We start from the raw sequence: 21,505 nt of genomic DNA on the forward strand, positions 1-21,505 counted from the left end.
GAGTTGTGTCTTAGTTGTATCTTAATTTTCTACAGTAGCAGGCATAATGGAATTTCATTATATTCTCGGAGACTATTTCATTTTTTTGCATGTAAGGTTTTACATTTATAATTTTATATATTTTTTTATTTTAAGTGTGTTAATGTTATAATTCAATTTCATTTATTCAGTTCCCCATTAAAACTGGGCTGATCTCATTGTAAACAGAAGCTGGATTTAAAAAACATTTCTGTTTGCCTTTAAAAAATATAATCTCTAATTATCCAAAGACTTTTCTACGTTGACGAGTGTTGACAATTTCTTCATATAGGTTTCATTGCATAACAGTTTTGCAAACTAGAATACCAAAGATATCAAATCATTGATGTTCAATACTAATACCAAAACCCAAGTGTGGAACCAGATGGTTCCATTTATCCTATTAGGTTATAATATATTAAACAGTTACAAGGACGAACCAACAAAAAGCAAAATTGAGCAAATTCAATGTAAAAAATGAGAGAAAAATATAGGAAATCATACAGGATGTTTTTTCCTGTCACTGTATGACAGTAAGAAGGACAAGCCAGCGGAAATAAGTCTGTTGATAAGTCATGGCAGAGGCAGTGAAGCACACTGCCGCCTTCTCGCAGGAGGAGGGAGGCATTCTGTCAGAGATGGAAAAATGACTCCACTTCACATTTTGCTTCATCAATAACCTTTGATAAGATATAAAGAAACACATAGAGACAAATAAACAAAAGAAAAGAAAAAATATATATATATCAAAGTTACAAAAGAGACAGCCACCTAGCAAGACATCTTTTCATCTCCAGACTGACAAGTGTCCCATTGTTGTCATCCTTCAGCGTTACTTTGTTGTTGAAAGCGTCTCTGGGTTGTTGTTATCAAAGGCATAAATCACAGAGCTGGAGAGAGCCAGGTGGCTTTCATATGAACTGCTGCACACATGCTCATGTCTCACCTCTCCTCTGATCAGCGGAGACCTACAGTACACACAGAGGTTTCCCCTCACATAAAATACAGAGGATGGTGTCTGGGAATGAGCCAGAGAGAGAGAGAGAGAGAGAGAGAAAGAGCATTTACATGCACACCAATAATTCAATTATATCCAGACTAATGCAATACGCATATTATTGCAACTCTCATGTAAACACCTTAACCGGGTTATCTTACTCACATTAAGGTCCTAATCAGAGTAAGCATAACTTGATTAACAGAGCTGGGTTGCTTGTCAATCATTCAAATTAATCTTGCCATGTGTTTGTCTGGTTTCTTTCAGTGTTTGGATTCTGTACACGCACCGCAAAGGTCACACAGTGAACAGGATGCCAAGTGTATTTGAAACAGAATGGCTAGAGTAGAGAAATTAAACAGTGAAATGGCAACTCAAGCGCTTACATGAAGACCCTCTATAAATTCTTCCATACCAAAATATTTTATTCCTTTGTTATATTAGCCTGTAGTCCCACATGTCTTTTTGTACGTCAACCTGACTGTTAGACAACTCAGTTAAACTTGGGATGCTGGGAAAGTCAGGCTGCTTCACTTTAACTTAACCCTTAAAGGGGCACTCCATTGATTTTACACATCAAGCTCGATTTACTCATCTGGCCTGATGATGTTATCAGGGTTCTCTTGGCTTGAGCTCAGAGACTGCAAATTTTTATAAGAAAGCCTGAGTTACATACTGGAGATGTGGAGCAAATATAACATACTGAGAAAGACAGAGTGCGCAATGTGTATAAACAGACTGTATAAGTGTTGCGGTTGAACATTAATCAAATATATTGATGCAAATACAGCTGTATCCTCATCCACTTAGGCTACAAACTGTTGTGATGTACTGCGAAAAATGTTGAGAAGTAAAAAAGAAAAAAAAAAAAAAATCACAGCTGTCTTTGGACACTGCCAATGACTTTGTGAAACACGCCAAGCATTTTTTTTCCAATCATAACAATAAAATAATAATATAACACTAAAATAATAATGTAACACTTACACACTGAAACATGCCCCGTGCCTTTAAAGATAGACAAATACAGCAGCTGTGAAAAGAACTACTGCACAGTATTGAGGCCACCACCACAGATACAGCTACACTTCTGTATGATATCCCAGTACCATGAGACACTGCTGCTGAGAAATGGGTTGACACGTTAGTTAGCATAACAGCTGCTCACGTCCACTACTCAACTGCGTTTAGCGTTTTTCCACAACAGCTGACCACACCACACTATCTTCATACTATGAGCCAGGCTATGGTTTGCTATTTGAGAGCTTTTGCCTTGAAAAATAAATCCCCTCAGGTGTAAATGTCGTAATACTGTTGGGAGTGCTCTAAATACAGTATAAGACCAATATATTGGCTCTACAACACCGACCTCTATGCAGTATGATAAGAATAGTCCATTTTCTGTTGCTCACTGATATGATCATATATGACTTCACTACTGTATGTGTATATGTGTGGGTCGGTGTGTATGTGTTTGTTTCTCTGTGTGTCCCTTTGCCTGAGCTGGGGCTCCTTTTTGCCAAAGGTAATGGTTTCTGTATGTAATGAAACCATTTGGCACACTGATCCTTTGCCATTAAGACTTTGTGGCTTCTGATTAGAGAAAGAAAAAGTCAATTCCAGAAGTGGAGTGTGCCCAGTGCTCAGCAAAGCCTGCCTTTATGGTAGTAATTGCACACGTATCTTGCACCTTTGAACAAAATGATGAGGCCAGGAAGGAGATACATTTGGTAAAATTTCAACTGGGTTGGGTTAACCTTTCAGAGGCACGTAGAAAAAATCCACCATGCTGCAGGAGAACTGCTCTGTCCCTTGACACAATCATGTACTAAAATTAGTTTGACACAGCAAGTCACATCGTCTTATCCACTGTAACCATTACACCTTGAAGAGGTTGGATAGAAATGTATAACTTACTGTGTATTTTGAATTCATATGCCACACAAACATGCATCTGCCTGCTGAGGAGTGTGTCTCGTAAAGCCACCATGCCGCTGATGGTAAACATATAATGTGATTCCTGTGGATTTCTCCACAGGAAGGTCAGAGGTGAGGTGAGACTGAGCAACAGACCAGCCTCGCTGGAGCTAGTAGGAACTGAGTGATTTGCTCAAGGACACTTCAGCAGGGTGCAGTCTTGCTGACAAGGGGGCTCGACCCAGAGCCCTTCAGCTGAGGAGCAGTCTCCATACTCACTATGTTGTCGGTCAAAACTAGCATAATTAATTGCAGATCAAAGAATTTCTATATTATATGATGTGTATTAGCTATATAGATGCCTTTAGCCCTGAATGAATCAATCAGAAATGAATAAAATTACTTAAGATGCTTTTTTATGTTACTCAAAATACCCTCATCTTGGAAATAACTCCAGCCTCAGAAACTGCCAACTCTGCACAAACATCACACAGCTGCACACTGTGTGTGAGTGACTGTGATGTTGTGATGTGGTGTAGTGAGCTCAGGAGCAGCTCAGTGTCTTTTACTTCAGTTCTCAGTGACAAGAGCGCCGTTTCTTTGTAGCTGAAGTGCATGGCAGCATAGCATCAAAGAGGACGAACTAGGCTCTTTATTGAAGTGTAGCCGCACTTTCGACCTCCTCTTTGTACTCCTTCCCATGCACTTCAGTAAAAAGGAAACTGCTCCTATGCCGCAGAACTGATCTAAACACATTCTGCTTCCACACAAGCCTCAACATAACTCGCAGTCACTCACACACATAAAGTAGTTAAAGAAGGAGGAATAAACAGGGAAACAATAAGGTGTGGAAAAAAATGCCTTTTAAAAAGAGAGGCGAAATCTGCCAGAGTAGATAAGACAATTTAAATTTAAACACATTTAAATCCATTTGGTTCTGGAAACAGTGTTTGTGGATAGGACAGGGTCTTGGTTCACAACCCTAATATCCAAGGCAGTTCATGATGGTGACTTAAATAGAGAGAGAGAGAGAGAGAGAGAGAGAGACAGACAGGGAGGACACAGATGTCTGACCTTGCAGTGGTGCTTATGTAATGGTCTGCTTCAGTGCATTTAACTGCAGTGCTCCTTTCCAACCTGGGATCAGTAAAGGCAACATGTCTCTGCAGTCCAATCTCCTCTGACATCAGCTCTGACACTCAGAGAGTATGAAAAGGTCCTGCGAGCTCAGAGTGAATCAGTTGTTATGGTCCTGCCTGTGTGGTCCCCACAGAGCCAATCATACTAATTAAACTAGACTACTTAAGCCTCATCTCATTAGTGTCCAAGTAAACAGCCTTAATTTTGTATGCATTTTAATGTCCATCTCCCAGTTCTAAGGGTGGTAGTGGAGGGGGCAGATGAATGATGAACGGGGATAATTTCAGGGTCTCTCAAACGAAAGTGAGTGCATTAAGTGTCATTTCACCATTCAAGTTAAATATGTGTTTGCACTGATCAGTGGGAACTTGCTTTTGCAGGAATTACTAATTTTGAATTAAAAAAAAATAGAAAGTATTAATGTTAGTAATCATAATAATAAGAAGGAGCAGCTTTGCAGACAATATTTCATGAACATGATTTTATAGCCAAGCTAAAACACTTACAGACTGCATTATATGTTAGCCAGCTCCATTCACTGCAGTTACACAATCTGCTCCAGATACCAGGGGCAAGTAGGGTAAAATGTGGCATGACCCAAAAATAGCACTGCAACATTGGCTTCCACTTGATTACTGGAGCTGTAAGCAATGTTTCCACATTGGGTGGAGATAAACAGAGAGCTGTGTGCTATGAGTATGAATATATTTATACATTTATATATATATATATATATATATATATATATATATATATATATATATATATATATATATATATATGTATGCATGTGTCCGTGCACTAGGGAAAGAGTGGATGAGAGCAACTGGAGGGCTATTAGCACAGTCAGCAGGAGGGAAGGATGGAGAGATAAAGGGAAAGGGGGAGGCAGCTGGGTAGAGACCTAGCAAGTACCCAACTTGCTGGGCCTGGCGCTCTCAAACAGTGGGTGGCTTCAAAACAACAGGCAGTAGACACTGAGTATGGTCTCACAGACACACATATTGTACTCCTCTGCCTACATCCATGTCTGTGCTGCTTTTCTGTTCTCCTGCTGGTCTCCAGCAGCGTCCAAAGGTGGCAGTCATGTACGAGGCAGGGCAGCTCAAATTCATTTCTAGACCAGCAGCTCAACAGTCGAGACATAATGAGCTTTAGCGTTGCCACTCTGCCTCTTACAGCAGCTCATCTTCCCCACCACAGGAACCTAGACTGTGGGTCTCCATGGCAGACTGTTTGCCTGCTTCAGTGTGTGAGGATGTGTCTGCTGTCCTAGGGTGAGTTAAGACCTGGGCAAATGAGGTGAGCCTTCTCTTCCACTTTCAGGAAATAGCCAGCCTTTCAGCGTTGCCTGTGTCAGGCTGCAGTAGCTGGTTTTGCAGAGACAGGTGCGCGCACACCCGAGGAGACACACGTGCATGTGCACGTGACCTGACTGACTGTGAGCATGGAGACAGACCAGTGTACAATGAATCTACACAGAACAATACAATGAAATAAAACCATACCACAAAACATAAATGAACAAAACCACTGGCCCTCCTGTGACGTGCATGTAGGTGGAGTGCTGTTGCACCTGTTGAATCCATCCAGTGCCTCTATTCCATGTCCAGGTAACACATAGGGTTCATTGGTTCATTCATACAGTGTCTCCCTCCGACAACAAAGCACATGTACATAAAACAGATTTCAGGGCTGTTAATGGAGAGTAGAGCTGATCTGAGAGCAGTCTAGCTCTATGACTGCACACACAGAAGTAGACAGGGCGTGACATACAGTGCTGTCCACTGACGTCAGAACAGCACACTCACTACTGTCACCGGGAATGGAGTCATGGCCTGGGGAGCTCAAAGAGCCTGCATGTGTGATGGTGTGTGTGTGTGTGTGTGTGAGTGGGAGAGAGTGAGTGTGTAGTCAGCATAGCTGTGGAGACAGTGAGTCAGAGAGGCAGACAGGAAAGCAGAGAGAGGCCCCTGGTAAAGTGCCCCCACCTCCTTTGCCTTCATACGCAGCCTTGAAGAGTTTGATTTTGTCAGTTTTTATGCCTGTGTGTGTGTGTGTGTGTGTGTGTGTGTGTGTGTGTGTGTGTGTCCAAGTGAGAGAAAGATGTGTTGTGCATGGTTGTTCAAGTGTGTGAGGTCACGACGCTCCTCGTCAGGCCCTATTTTAAGGCCCGCGACTCATGGAGTGCCCCGGCCTCCACAGACCCATTGGGCTAATGATCAGCCTTGGCAATTAAAGCCAATCTGTGAGTCAGTGTGGCATCAGGAGGGCCATCTGCTTCCAGCCCTGTAGCACTCACTCTGGCCTGTGGGACCACTTGCTGGGGTCACAGCTCACCCAGCTTGTAGAGAGATGGTCACAGGATCGAAGGAACAATCTGCTGTGTAACTTCAACAGAAACCTGCTCTACCGATAGCACTGCTGTGTGTGCCGCCGCCATGTCTCATGGGTGCAGTAAAAACACAAACAGTGGGATCTGTCTTATAGAGGACAATGTTGCATGCACCCATGACACAGGTAAGCTCCTCATCTGCCTCAGGCCAGTGATTTTTTCCACCTGCTCCAGTGCTGTAGCCAAGAAGTGGGGTACTTATTGTACTGAAATGGGAAATATAAGATGTCTGAATACTTAAGAGAGCTTCAGATTGGCTGATAATGACTGCGCAGGGTGTCCCAAACTACACAATCATCCACACTGTAAGTAATGAACTATAACCAGCAAGAAGAGAGTTTCATTGGGAAGAAAGTTTGAAAAGGCATTCTTCCACACTTTTAATTAGTGGGCTAGTAGGGTCTTCTCTGGATCCACATGGGGCTACAGCTGTACTGGAGCAATGCCAGTTTGCATATCTGCACCTAGAGTCAACTGTGCTGAAATGAATGGAGCAGAGTACTTGAAGTCGCACACTGGAAGTAAATGCATTTTTATTTTATCTTTGATTCAAACACTGTGATGAACCGAGACTTCTATGCCTGAGGGCCTTTATCATAATAAGGAGCTACAGGAAGTGTTGAGCTTGCTTCAACACCATGTTAACATAGGAAAAGGTTTGCTTGTTCGTTCTCATGTTCACTTTCCCTCATCGGCAGAGCTTTGCCCTATATAGCTAGACACAACACACAGCCACCATATACCTCCTCGTCCTTGACCCCCAACCTTGCAGGAGCTACCTTTGCTACAAAAGTTCATAGCTCTATATGGTCCATGTCAACATATTTCCATCTCCCAACAGCAGACAGTTGTTAAACCCTGGGAGGCTAACTGGAGTTTCAGGCCATTGCCCTGGTGTGACCTCTGGTGCATTTATCATATGCTTGGTTGGCTCTGCCCCAGTTTACAGGGGCACGCAGCCCTCAGGAGGAGTCACTATCACACCAATTGCACAGGTCAGCAGCTCCCTTCTCCCTATATGCCACCTGCTGAGAGGACAGCTGCTCCCTGTACCTTTATATTCTCCTCCTTCAGGAAAAAAAGGGGGGGGGGGGGGGGGGGGGGTCATAAGGTCACCAGCCTTCTTTCTATTGTTACTTACAGTTGCATAGAGCGACATGTACCTCCTATGGGTGTAACCCCAAACCATGCATCGTCTGTCACTCCGTATTTGAGGAGGACAATCCATACTGTACATTGGCTGCCAAGTTAGAAAATGTCTTAGTATTAATAACATAGATTAATCAATTCTCAAATGGATTTGCTGGTTGAAAATATTCCAACATCTTAATGTTTTCTGCTCTTTAGTTGGATTGTCCAGGTTCCCTAACATCCGACACAGACCTTGTTTGTGAGTTTTATTTAGTTTTTCAAAAAACGGAAGGACCCAAACATGTAACCTATTTTCTGGCATATGCCTTTGAGTCATACATAAATATACAATATGCATTTCGCCAGATGTAGGCCCGCATTCAGCGAGTACTGGTTAAGTAACTTGAATCAGGACAAGGCAACAAGGACAGACGAGGGCGGTTATGGCAGCCAAACCCCTCGTCCTCTGCGTATGGAGCGGTCTCGTTGCCAACCAGGCCACCCTGCAGGTTTTCACATTCAGGAGCTAGAGAAGCTGTGGAATCCAGAACCACCTGCTGGGCTGACTCCCTTTGGCTTTTGAAATGTCATTTTCTGTCACTTTGGTATGATGTGTGCTGTTGTGTCTTAGGCATGGTTGGTTGGTGGAGTTGGAGATACAGAGGGATGGAGGCTATCGCAGTGCTATCCCACATGTCATATCTGCCGGGGAAACAGATCTGACACAGATGAAGCGTGTGACAAGAAAAGGATATGGCAACAAGACAAGAAAAACAGATGGAAAAACCAATCCACCATCTAGAACAAACTTACCCAAACACCACACAAACTCTGTCATAATGTTTTGTGAGAAAGAGCATGCAAACAAAATGTGAGAAACAAAATGCAACATGTTTTTTAGAAACAGCCTGGATAGTTTATCTCTTTAGTGTTAGGGTAACTGGTAACCCAAAATTATCCACCCCTCTGTCCTCATTGCACCCTTGCTACACTTACCGCTGCCCTCTCCCCTCCTTAATCATCCTTTCCCTCCATTCTTTTACCACTTAAGAGGCTGACTCACTGGACCTGAATTGCTGTTTGTCTGTCATGACATCTGGAGTAGCTGCATGACTGAGTGTTATGTCTTTCTCTCACTCAGTCTGTGTCTCTCCCCTGATGGGACCCCACTAACATCTTCATCCCTGTTTTTTCAGTGTAGCATAATGACCTCCTAGTAGCAGCCCTAATGGAGCCATAATGGTCATTTATGCCAGGGGAGGCTCTGAGGGCACGGCTGTGGAGGCAGCGAGTCGCACAGGAAGACGGGAGAGCGGAGAGAGGCTCCTGGTTAAGTCCCTCCACCTCTGCCTCTTGCCTCCATACACAGCTCCTGAATCTCAGTCTTTGTATGAATACAGCCTTTCTGTGTGTGTCGGGTGTGTGCGTTCAACTGCGCATTGATGTGCATTTAATGAAAGGAACTGATACAAGACTGGTTAACAATAGAAAGCACAATGTGAATGTGTGAGGGGTGTATCCCTGCTTTTGATGTTCACTTATAAAGCTTTTTCGCATGCATAATGCACATATGCACACTACATTTTCTTTTTTTAATTACATTTTTCCTCATACAGACAAGCTTCCAATTCATGCATACATCATACACACAATGGAGTATACTACCATTCTTAAACCTCTTCATGCTTCCTCTTCTATATTTGCTGCCACCACTTGCACTTATTGCTAAAAAGTATTTTCTTTCTAGCCGTTTGCATTTTAATATGCACAGTAAACACAGGGTCCTTTTACTGTGTACAGTCTTAGCCGAGGGTAATCTTACAAAAGACAGCAGTTCAATGTACTATAAGACTGTGATCAAATGAGATACTTCTTTGAATGTGGCTTTCAACGCCTTAATCACATAAGGTCCTCCAAACTAGACACCTCATGCTTTAAATGCGACACATCTCGGGACGTTCCCCTGGGCGCTTCAAGTTGAATAATACAATAGCACATTTATCAGCTAGCTAATGCTAATGAGACTGTTGCATAGAGACGAGAATAATGTACAGAAACGCTCCTTATGCATTGTCAGCTCCTGTTTTCTCTGTTTCTAGCAATACTCTGAGCTGTTTTGGGTTTAAGTAGGGAAAAAACAGCCTCCTATCTAATCCATTAGGTATCTACGTATAAAAACATAAAGATAAAATATGATTATCCTACTTCTCTTAATGTCCTCAGGTAATCATGATGCATTTTATTAACCTCTACTTAGATGGAAAGAAAAAAACCAAAACAAACATAGCATGAATTCATGGAGGGCATGAAATAAATGCAGCACGGCTTCCTCCGCTTGAAGAGAGAAATTTAACAGATGCAGTAAAGCAAATGTCAGTCAGCTCAAAACAGGACAGATACATTTCTCACTCATACTACCACAACATGAGGCAGGGATCTTAATTTCAACAAAACTTTCAAATTCTCTCCTTTTGAAGCTATCTGAAAATCAGTGCTGCGCAGCCGTTTTCACCTGCAGTATCTAGGGAACGGCGTGCTTTTAATGTCTGAATAAAAATGAGGTACAAAAGGACCTCACTTTGAGTCTATCAAAGATACTTTCAATTTCAGTTTGCTCTTTGTAGCCTGATAAATGTTAGCTCTGAAGTCTGATAATTTAAGTCAAGTTCTGTAATGCTGATGTGTGCCGTATTTTCATGCTTTGATTCTTGCCCCAGCTGCCATCCAGCATGAGCAGAGCAGCGAATGACATTGGTTATACTGAACAGAAGCAGAAATTTCTCAAAAGCAGTCGTAATTCTGAATAACTCACTGTCAGGTTTTTTTTCCTACCTTTCTGAGAGGAATACCATGTTAAAAAACATTATTTACCATTTCATTCATGGTTATAATGACATAGAAGGAAAGCATGGTAATGCTCTGTCAGTTTAAATTTGTTTAATGTCACATTAACAACATCCCTCACTGAGACGCACACTGATCCTACAGCTGTATGTCCATAGGCAGCTGTGTGTCGGTTCAATAGCTGAAAATAAACTGCAGCTACATGACTGACATGCCAACTACCTACCTTAGCTCTGCCTAAGTGATACTGATACCTACATTCACAGATATGTACCACCCTGACATCACTCTGAAGCTATCTGACAGTGTTATACAGGATACCTGCCAATGTTGTCATCTCACTAGAACAGCATATTTATTACTGCATCCAGTTGATGACAGTAACAGTGCAGCAGCTGTTAAATGGTTGGTCTCCAGTCTCCAGCACATTACACTTACCCCCAAGTGGAGTTTCTCAAAATGTCCTGATTAAAACTGTACATCGCCACGTCTGTGGTTTATCCAGATTACTGAGCAACACTGATTTTGGAAAGACGTTGTTATTGAATTTTGTTTAATGTAACTTTTCAATGCTATGAGTATGAAACAATATTCAATTCACCTCCATTGTATTGGGATTTCGGCACAAATCTCAGAGGCTGTTATCTCAAAACCTAGGCAAATAAAACCAAAATGATTTGCATAGCTACATACCAGAATACATACAATGACTGAGAAAATGTGTTTTGATTGTAATTTGGGTGAATGTACCCTTTAAGTAGCCTGCCAGTGCAGGGTGGGTCAACTGTTCCTTTTTCAGTAAGTTAACTTCAGGTATGCAAAAATGTCAATCAGATCGATTTACACTACTCTGAATTCCCAAACATCACATTTTTTTGGGTGTGTGCAAAGGACGTTTGGTAAAGGCAAAGAAAATGCAAAGTTCAATTCAAAGTGAGGTTACTTCTGGGATTGAAAAGGAATATGGAGATTCAACTACAACTCCACAGTGAAAATGTCAAAAATATCAGCATTATTTTCTTTCTGAACCACATGATGACAGCTGTACAATGACACGAGTGAGGGATTGGTGTTATTTGAAGGTAAAGGCAGTAACAGCCTCAACACAAGTCCAGGGGTCTTCATCTTAAACAGTGGGGATGTTTATATCCACACAGAAAACAACATGACAACACCCATATATCACATATCATATGTCGCATTTACATGCATACATTACAGTCCCCTCTGCTTTCATTTGACAATACCACTGCTTACCATCAAAGTCCGGTATGTGCTGCAGCACAATCTGAGAAAATGTTCTGACATTTTTTGTCACGATGGGATCAGACAGAGACGACTGTCACAAGTTATTGTGCATCACTATGTTACAAATCTCTCTGAAGATAACAAACCTTTTAACAAAAAATCATTGTAAAGCTAAGGAAAATGTGTTACTTAAACGTAGTAAATTATCAAGTAATTGTATCCACTATTCCAAAGAAAAGCTCTGATGAAAAGAAAAAACCCCAAAAAGACTTGTTGTTCTTGGGATGTTGCTAATCATTTGTTACACCTCCTCACCATTTGTAATTCTGAGGTAATGGTAAACATTGCTGTCTTCTTGATTGTCACTACACATGCAGTGTGCAGCATCATCTTTGAAATTCAATTCCAGCCTTAGTTCAAGCATAATGCTGAAACGATGCTGCCCTGAGGTAAACAGTGTGTGATTACAGCGGTGCATATAAAATACAGCTTGAAATTTAAAAACGGAGCAAAAATCAGAGTGGGCATCTTTATTAAACTCTTCAATGCTCTGTCTGTTATCAGTATGAATGCATTCTGTAACGGCTAAGGGAGAAATATATGCTTAAAATATGTGCAAAGATTAGCTCTAAGCACCTGTGTCCTATAAGTGCAACAGAAAATGTGTAGATTTGATGATTTCATGCATTCAAAAGGAATGTAAATGAGTCTTTAAGGGCAGTATGTTATTGAACTTTTAATTTTCCAATCCTCAAATCTTCGACTAAACACTGCTTGCATTTTTGTTCTGCAATTAAAGGTATCCTGTGGCTTTTTCTACGTAACCAAAAACGGTTTTGTTTCTATTTAGTGTTTCTTATCAATCTGAATAACGTGCAGGTTAGATGTACTTCCTACCTCAGAAAACATTTGCAAAGCCCTTTTTGAATTTTCTGATGTTGCAAACTCTGCATTGTCAACATCTGCAACTGCATTACTGCTTTCTGCAGTCAGCAGATGTGTCACTTATCTATCATGTCCTTACACACATGCTGGTAGAAAGACACAAACAATACAAGGACCCACTCATTAAAACACTACTCTACAGGCTGTCTTAGAGTTGTTCATTCTCTTTGTTTCTATTTTTCTCTCATATTATGATGTTTACTTTTCAATATTACCATATATACTAATATATCTACTATACAGAACTGCAACTAGCCATGTCAGAGAAACATCTGTTGACAGCTTGTATGGACAAGATGTAACAGATAGAGGATGATGTGATTTATCTCAGTAATATGTGAAGGTCTGTAAGTGCATTAAATAGTAATGACATCTGTGCTGGAATAATTTTGCAAGCAACTCACAGCAAACAAATACAGACACATAGAAACATGCTGTGATCGATATCAAACGCACTCTGTGATCAATGTTGGAATTAATTGGGAGTGTCACAAGGACCAGAGTGCTAAGTTGTCAGATACTGTTTAACAGCTGCTGAGCTGGTGACTGACAGCCTAACTTGCTGCACTGCATGCTGTCTTTTTTTATTTTTTTAACTCAGGTTGTGTACATTTCACTTCTCTTTCAGGTTCTGTTTTCTACACTTGAGCTCTGTTTCAGCTGCAGGGATGTCAGCTTTGGTTTCTCTTTTTCTGTGTATGTCTTATTGAGTTTTCTTACTTAATTCAGTGTTTCATCACTGATCAATGTTTTATCACTGTTTTATCTTGACCATTGGACAATTGCCTAACCACTTTTTTCCTGTTAACAGAGGACCCCTGAGGTTTACTGGGTGTAAGAAAGCCTTGAAATGCTGCCCGCAATTTACGCCTCTTGGATCCAGCCTGCCTGGCCCTAGCTCCATTTATTTATAGGAGTGTTTCAGCAAGGCAGTGTACAGTGAGAAAAAGCTTTTGATCTTAAATTGAGGATGCTTTCCACATCTTAGTAAGGAAGGACACTAGTCAATATTTGGCCTGAGGTTATTTAATTTGGACAAGCAGTTTGATTCATGCATTAAAAATTCCAATTACCCCGTCAAGAGTTGAGCGAGCCCAGAGGAGGCTGTTTTAATCATACAGCTTTATCAAACTCTTTAAATTGAGTTTAACATGGACAGGATCATACATTCTGCCTCGGGGAAGGTGATATCCCTTCATTTGTCCTAAACAGTAAACATTTTAAAAATCCATGTTTAACTAGAATTACTTATACAGAATAAATACTGATCGAGCGATCTTTCCCTCTTCTCTCTCTTCTTGTTATATTCAAGTTCATAAACTTTTTAGGATGCTTTTGCAGATTATCAAGGATGGACAAAATTTTGTCCAATTCAAAATGTCATCTTTGATATATTTTGCACACAAAAACAATTACGTATGTTGTTGGTTTTCTGATTCACGATTATATCAATCAGTTATCGAAAGAAAGTGTCATTATACACCTAAAGTATGCTCTTTTCCAAATAATGAACGGACAAAAACTGCTTAATTCTCACATTTATATGCTACTCATGTTCACCCACATTGATGAGTAGGTGCTATTCCCTTTCTTCTGTCAAATAGTGCTGTGGTCAAGAATAAATCTAGCACATGTCTGATCTGCAGGTGGTCGCAGCTGGACCTCCTGTCTTACCATTCCTGAATCTATTTCACAAAGATATTACAGAGATCTGAGCCGCTGTCAGATATTTCCCATTCCGTCTTATCAGTGGAAGGAATGATGTCTGGCACGGCAAACAAAGTATGTGTAAAGTCCCTAAATAAAGCATGAAATTGTCGGGATGCCTGTCTAAGTGAGGTACCGTAGAGCCACAGAATCTCTTGCAGCAGACAGGTACAGCTGCTCACCTCCAGACTGCACGCCTCCCATTTGGACTCCCATTAAAGTGCCCGGCGCTCTGAGTCAACACTTTTAATGCAGAAAATGACTTCATTCATTTTCCATTATAAAGAACATTTTAAAATCTGCCTACACAAAGCGCTACTTATTTTTTCTGCTTCTTTCACAGAGAATTTGCATACATTGGGCCACGGAAGACAAAGTACTTCCCCCATTTTAGACATTTGGTCATGGTAGAGTTCGAGTATGGGGTAAAAAGGAGTAAGCAATTGACTTCGCTATACGTCAGCTTTCAAAAGCTAGTTCAGAAATCCAGACACGTAACATACTTATAACCCTGCAGATTATTTGGTGACTGACTTGTATAGTGATGAGCGTGTGTGCTTGTGTTTGTGCATGTATGTCTGAATGTGCTGGAGAGTGAATAACTCTCAAAAATCAGCTGCAACATCGATATCTTAAGAAAGCCTTTAACTCACCAGGGAACTGGTAGCTGTAGCTGGGTGCGAATCCAGTGTATCCGCGGCCATACGTTGCCACAATATTAGGGTAACCTGAGATAGAGAGGAAAGAGATGAAAAAGAGATGAGGACTAGAAATATCATGTATATTATACACAGATGTGATACAATATAGCACAAACAAACACACACACACACACACACACACACACACACACACACACACACACACACACGGAGATATGGCTACTTATATATCCACTTTAAGAGGGAAACAGATCTTGAAAGGCTGGCTTTAAAACTCCTGGGGATCCAAATGTTCTCATTTTGTCAAGCAAATTCCCTAAACAATAAAACTCCAATAATCCACATTGAATATGAGCCTGAAATACTTAGGATTAAGTATTACATTTTGAAACAATACTTTTCCGATACAAAGTCTTGTGTGTATTATGGGTAACCTTAGCTTGCTTTGTTGGAAGTGATTTATTTTCATGCTTCAAGCCTAATAAAGAGGTGGCCTGTATTTATAGCTCATAATGTAGATTGTCAACTGAAAAACGTTTGCTGTTTGTGCAGTTTGACAACAAGCACCACCCTCAATCAATGGTCAGCTGTCACAAATGCATTAACCTCTAATCTTGATCATGCTGCTCTTGTTGTTTGTTTAAGGTGTGCTGCCGGATCGTGATATCTCAGCAATTAATTTAGTGAGTAAAATGTTTTTATAACCTACATGAATAATGGCCACAACTATAATAACTGTCTTTCAAGGGAGGCAGACCTGGTGATTTAAAATGTGAGTATTACATGGCTGCTAATATTTTACACAATCTCTCTTTAAACGAAGCAAATTACCCTTCATGGATTGATAACCTGTCTCATTATATTTTAACACATTTAAGGTACCTCAACAGGAGCATCAGAGCAGTTAATAGACTCTCTTGATTCCCTCTCCATTCATTGGAGTCGGGTATCAAGAACTGGTGCCAAATTTTGGTGCTGGTTCTTAAAGGCTTGAAACCCAAAGCATCGATGGGCCCCTGAACAAACAGCACTCCTCCCGGTTCTTAACCATCTAATTAATTTTCATGTTTTATCCAACCATAAGTTCTCGGGCATTTTTATAGCTCAGTGTAATAACACTTTATTGCAGGCGCCTTCAAATGATGCTGGCGTCTGTTTATGTTCTGCGCATCTTTAGCCTAGCAGAAAGGTTCATGTGTTAATACGGCTGGATGCAGGTTGTTAAAAAGATGCCTTTGGGCAAAGAAGTGATAGCTGCTCCTCATTTGCCCCTCAAGCATGGCATTCATTTGTGTGTTGTTGTGTTGTTTTACTGGTTGAAACAAGGTTAAACCAGTCATTAAAACTGAATTTGAAACTTGTTATCTATAGTAGTTATCTCATGAGTTACCAGGGCAGCCAGTGTTTATATGGGAATCATAAGCATGTGCTAAATGTGTTTAACCAATCAGATTGCTTAAACTGAAACTCAGATTGTCTGTGAGAGTTTTGAGCACCTTAATGTTACCGGACTCCAGTGTTTGAATTACGGGGGAGCCAGGGGGGCTTGGCTGCCCTAAAAGAGACCTGAGCTTTCCCAGAAGCACCAGAATGTTGTGTTTGGAGGGGTCTGATAAAAATTGATAAATAACAATTAGCATTTCTAATGCTGTAATGAATTATATAAGAAATACATCAAATAAAATTTAAATCTAATGTCCTGTCATCTTTAGTTTTTAATGTGTGTGTGTGAAACTCTGCCCTGGTCAGTGCGGCTACCTTCATCTTTTGCCAGTAATGAGTTTAACATGATTGATCTGGAGTTTCTTGTGTATTACAGCTCATGGGCTGCTTTCATGAGTTGTTTTGTACGCCTATGCATTTTTATCAGAAAACATTTATAAATCAATATGGGAAGTTAACAAAATTTTGGTAGTGGTTTCTTTACATTTCGATCACAGATTGGGCCTTTCATGTGGTGGATTTTGAAAGGTGCTATATACTTAAAGTTCATGACCAGTTATATATATATATATATATATATATATAGGATCATATATATATATATATATATATGATCCTACATACAGTATAAGTACATACATCTATGACGAAACCAATAGTAGAAACCCAGGATTAGTTAGTCAGGGTTACTGTTCATAGAATTAAGGTAAAATGTAACCACAGCCACTGAATTATAAAACGTGCTGAGGATGGCAAATGTGACTACAAACTCTGTAAAACAAAGTCAAAGTCTATGTGAGGGCACAGGCTTGTTTAGAAGTTGTGCTGTCCCTGGGTGGATGGAGAGTTGCAATGAGGCCCAAAGAGGACCCAGTGTCATTAGAAAAATGTAAGAGTAGCAGATGTATTGTTCATCTGCTGTCATGATTCTTATTACAACCACAGACCCACCAGTTAATTAGCAGGACAGTTTTCAGACAGAAGCAGCTGTGGGCAACATATTGAGAAACGGGGTGTGAGGGAGCAGGCAGCTAGGAAGTGGGAAACAGACAAAGCAAGACACTTGAGAAGAGTGGGTGGGGTGAGTCTGTGTGTGAGTCAATAAGAATTTGAACACCATCAAAGGTAATATAAACATAATTAACCCTCTAATTATGGTATATATCTCGGTCTTTATCTGTTTTCCTCAAGCTATTATTACCTTCAACCATAAGTCTGGACTAAATTACCTTATAAGAGGAAGTCCTTTAGGCCAGGAATGAATCACTGGAGCCAACCTTGACAACTCTTTCTTCATTTTGTGTAAGCTTCACCTCGGAAACTGACCTCGGAAACCTCTTTCAGGCTTTTGTGTCCTCACTTCTCCTTAAATATGTACTAGAATGATAAACTGGCTGCAGTCACATTACCATCCGAATGACTAGATACCTGCAGACTAACAGAGCCTCCAGTAAACACAACTAGATGAGAGATTTCTAAATATTAACTACTAAAATTAACAGTACAATACATATACTGTATCACATTGCAGTTCTGGAGCAAGTGTAGGGCTAGACATATATCATTGTATTTCAAGACATAGCATATATGCACTTGTATGCATGTGTCTACAGCATGAAGGTGTCAAAACATCTTTTGCATGCATGAATATTTGTGTGTGTGAGTGTGTGCATGAGCGTATGTCGGCTATGTGTGTGTATTGGTTGTGAGCATGTGTGTAGATGCTCTGTTCTGTATGCCTCAGAGCCTGTGCCAGCTGGAATCAGAAAGGTTGACCTTGGTCATAAATATCTAATCAGTGTTTGCTGTCCATGAAAAAGTTCAATTTATTCCTGACCCAATGGGAAAATGCCTCTCCCAGACCCTTTCCCCTCTCTCTCGCAGACAAAAAGAAATGCAACTCAGAGAGGCGATGCGGGAAACCTTAACCTGGTATGGATGAAGTAGGACAGAGGCTACGCCAGAAAAAAAAAAAAAAATCCTCATCAGCTGCTGATGAGAAGTCATCACCAGGAAGCTACAGATGGATAGCTTTCACAAAACCCCTCATTGTTTGTTTGGTCTGAAAAGAACTGTGATATGATACAATGAAAAGCTATCACGGACCGCAAAATATTGGATATTATGTGTTTGATACTGTCTTACTGTCAAACAGAATAAATGCCAAACTGAAATTGCTGGCTTAGATACAGCAGCTCCTCATACTCCCTTATTTCAACATTTCTGAAATGGCAAAACCATTTTCCTAGTCTGATGTACTGCATTACAATGGGTCTTACATTACTAAATGAAGAATCTGCCGCCAGATGTGTGCACTGAGTATCTAAGGAGAGAGCTATAGAGGGGAATATGTGTGTTGGGAAAGTGGATTAAGATACATGCTATGTTAAGCTACTATCTCATGAAATTCTTAGTATGTGCAAATCTACAAATATCACAAGAAAGTGGGAGGAAAGAAGAAAAGAGACTGTCTTTCCTAACAGTTCACTAAATGAAGCCTGCCATTGTGTCTGGCCTGGTGGCAGCCTCTTAGTGCTCTTATTTGCCTTATTAATATGCATGCTAATGTACCTATTTTATGGCTCAACAGTTCTGATTCACTTTAAAATCAATTATCCATCTGGTACACCCATACCTCGCCCAGGCTCAAATGTGTATTAATTTCAGCAAACATACATCGGGCACAACACAATAAAGATAAATGCCTCGATTAGAGGCAGTAAACAAAGGAGCTAGGGATGGCTTTAATGAGATTTGGCACAAAAGGAGCTTACACTTTCTTAAATAATGAGCCTAGGGTCTCTTTTTTTTCCAAATGCAAATTATATAAAGGAATGTTTCGCTGTCCTTGTTCCAATTTCATTTAGATAAGAGTGTCTCCAAACAAGTTGGCTGTTAATATTCTCACATGAGCACATCACTGCCTTTCTGCCTGCCGTTTCCCAATGGAGGGGAAGAGTGCTGTCCTCTTCGCTGACACATTATTCTGCAATAAGTTCTGAAAAGTTCACGGTGCTTGTTAAATACTTGTAACAGATGAGATGCAACTGAATGACTTAGACAGAGCTGAGAGAAGCACTTATCAACACTTTGACCACAAACAACTGTATAATCAGTCTCATGGCAAGTTCAACCCTGGAATAACCCCGACAGTTTATGCATTTGTATATGGATAGATGGATAGATAAATATATGGACACACAGAGAGATAGATAAATAGACACTATAGATAATTAGTTCCCTGCCCCTTAATTTTCCTTGTTAAGAAAATTGTTCCCAAGCTCCATAATGGGTTAAATCCACCGGTTACAAAATGCAAAATGAGCACCAGCTAAATATGACTTGCTATCGACTTTCAAAGCTGCTTTAATTATACATTACGTTTACCTGGTACAGATAAAAATGCATGACTGCAGCTCTGCCTGCACCTGCTACGAAAGGGAGGGGGTCTCTTACAATCAGCTGCATGTCTCTTTTGCTTTTGAAGGAAAAAATAAATCTTTTATGTAAGGGCAAATCCATTTGGTTGGGTCACACATACAAATTATATGCATAGGAAATGTCAATGACAGACAGACAGACAGACAGACAGACAGACAGACAGACAGAGAGAGGGAGATAGATAGAGAGAGAGAGGGGGGCGGGGAGTGCAATAGTGTTAAATAAAAAGGGCCACAGGCATGGGCTGGATGGTAATGAAGAGGGGTGGGCCAGCAGCTGAGGTCCCTGTAGATGAGATCTCTCTCTGACATGTGTGTCCCCTTCATTACCCATTAAGGGGGGCATAGTGATGAATCCTTAATATGACATTACACCAATTTTCCTCTTCATTTAGCCTGATAATGTGCTGGTCTGCTCCTATATGCCCAGGGGCTGCCTGTACCAGACGCGACCAGAAATAGACCACAGTGGCCACTGGTGGCACACCTTGAAGCAGCCTAATTAGGGGCAGCGCCCACCTAATGGGGCTATCTAGACCAGAGTTTGCATGAGTTGATTTTTTTATAAGGTAGAACGTGATGACTGAATGGCGTGCATGTCTGACACTTCCTCTGCTGCCTCCCCCCCAAAGAAAACACAACGGCTTATGTTTTAAGTTTCTATTTGCAACCTGGTAAAAATTTCACTTTAAAAATAAAGAAATGTATGCCAAAATCGACCTTTTCAGCATGATTTCAAACATATTACGTAAAGGATGTACATAGATCACTTGTTTGGGTATTTGTATGTGTGTGCGCTATTGTGTAAATGGATGTGTGAATAACTCACTCAGCATGCCCATCCCCAGCATGAAGGCATCCATGGTGTAGGGCAGACCCCTGGCTCGCCCTCGTGTACCTGGTGGGAACATCACCTCCTTGGGCTGGGCCTTCTTACATTCTACCTATGTAGACAGACAAACACACACATATGCAGATGTACACACACAAACACACACAAAGAGACAAACCATTAGACTGTGTAGGTACACAACCAGACAGATCTGACAGGGCTGTCTCAGCTCTTTAAGGTGGTTTTCTATTTGACTTGCACGGCGCTAGATGTTTTCCATAGAGAAAAACAAGACTGAGTCAATCCGAGCACCTCACATTTTAGAGGAAAGTCTCTGAGGAAAACTTACAATCATGCTCCTCCTGCATTAAAGCAAAGGTTGTTGCTCCAGTGAGCATGTGCCCAGTGCCTCAGGGAAATACAAGCTTAATTCTTTCCAAGAGTTTCTGAGACATCAAGGTAAGAGAAGCGCTGTTCTGCAATGCCATTACCACAGTCCCGCTGTGTGGCAGTATGTCTACTTTCTTTGTGAAAGGCAGTTCTTTGTTTAATCCAAACAGAATAATCTCAAAAGCAATAATCTCTCTTGACAAAATGCATTCACTGTTGTTTGTTTCATTTAATTTAAGTCTTGCAAGGGCAGTGTGTTTAAAATCTGGTCAAAACACGGGTGTTTTAAAACTGAATATGGTTATTTTTGTGTGTCCATGGTTCTATTTGTGCATTTTGTATTTGTGTATGTCTGCTGGGCTGAAGTCCCCGGTGTCCCACAGTCCAATTCCACCT

At 40.8% G+C, this 21,505-nt stretch overlaps 1 protein-coding gene across 1 annotated transcript in view; it reads right to left on the reverse strand.

The window, feature by feature from the left end:
- Positions 1 to 21,505, reverse strand: part of LOC139294986 (RNA-binding protein Musashi homolog 2-like) — a 218,135-nt gene that overhangs the window by 26,079 nt on the left and 170,551 nt on the right. Inside the window, exons 9-10 of the mRNA XM_070917022.1 lie at positions 20,717 to 20,831; positions 14,996 to 15,070 (exon numbers count right to left, since the gene is read on the reverse strand). Coding sequence (XP_070773123.1) covers positions 14,996 to 15,070; positions 20,717 to 20,831 — 190 coding nt within the window. The remainder of the gene's footprint in view (positions 1 to 14,995; positions 15,071 to 20,716; positions 20,832 to 21,505) is intronic.

This window comes from Enoplosus armatus, chromosome 13 (assembly GCF_043641665.1).
Source record: "Enoplosus armatus isolate fEnoArm2 chromosome 13, fEnoArm2.hap1, whole genome shotgun sequence".
Lineage (NCBI taxonomy): Eukaryota > Metazoa > Chordata > Actinopteri > Centrarchiformes > Enoplosidae > Enoplosus > Enoplosus armatus.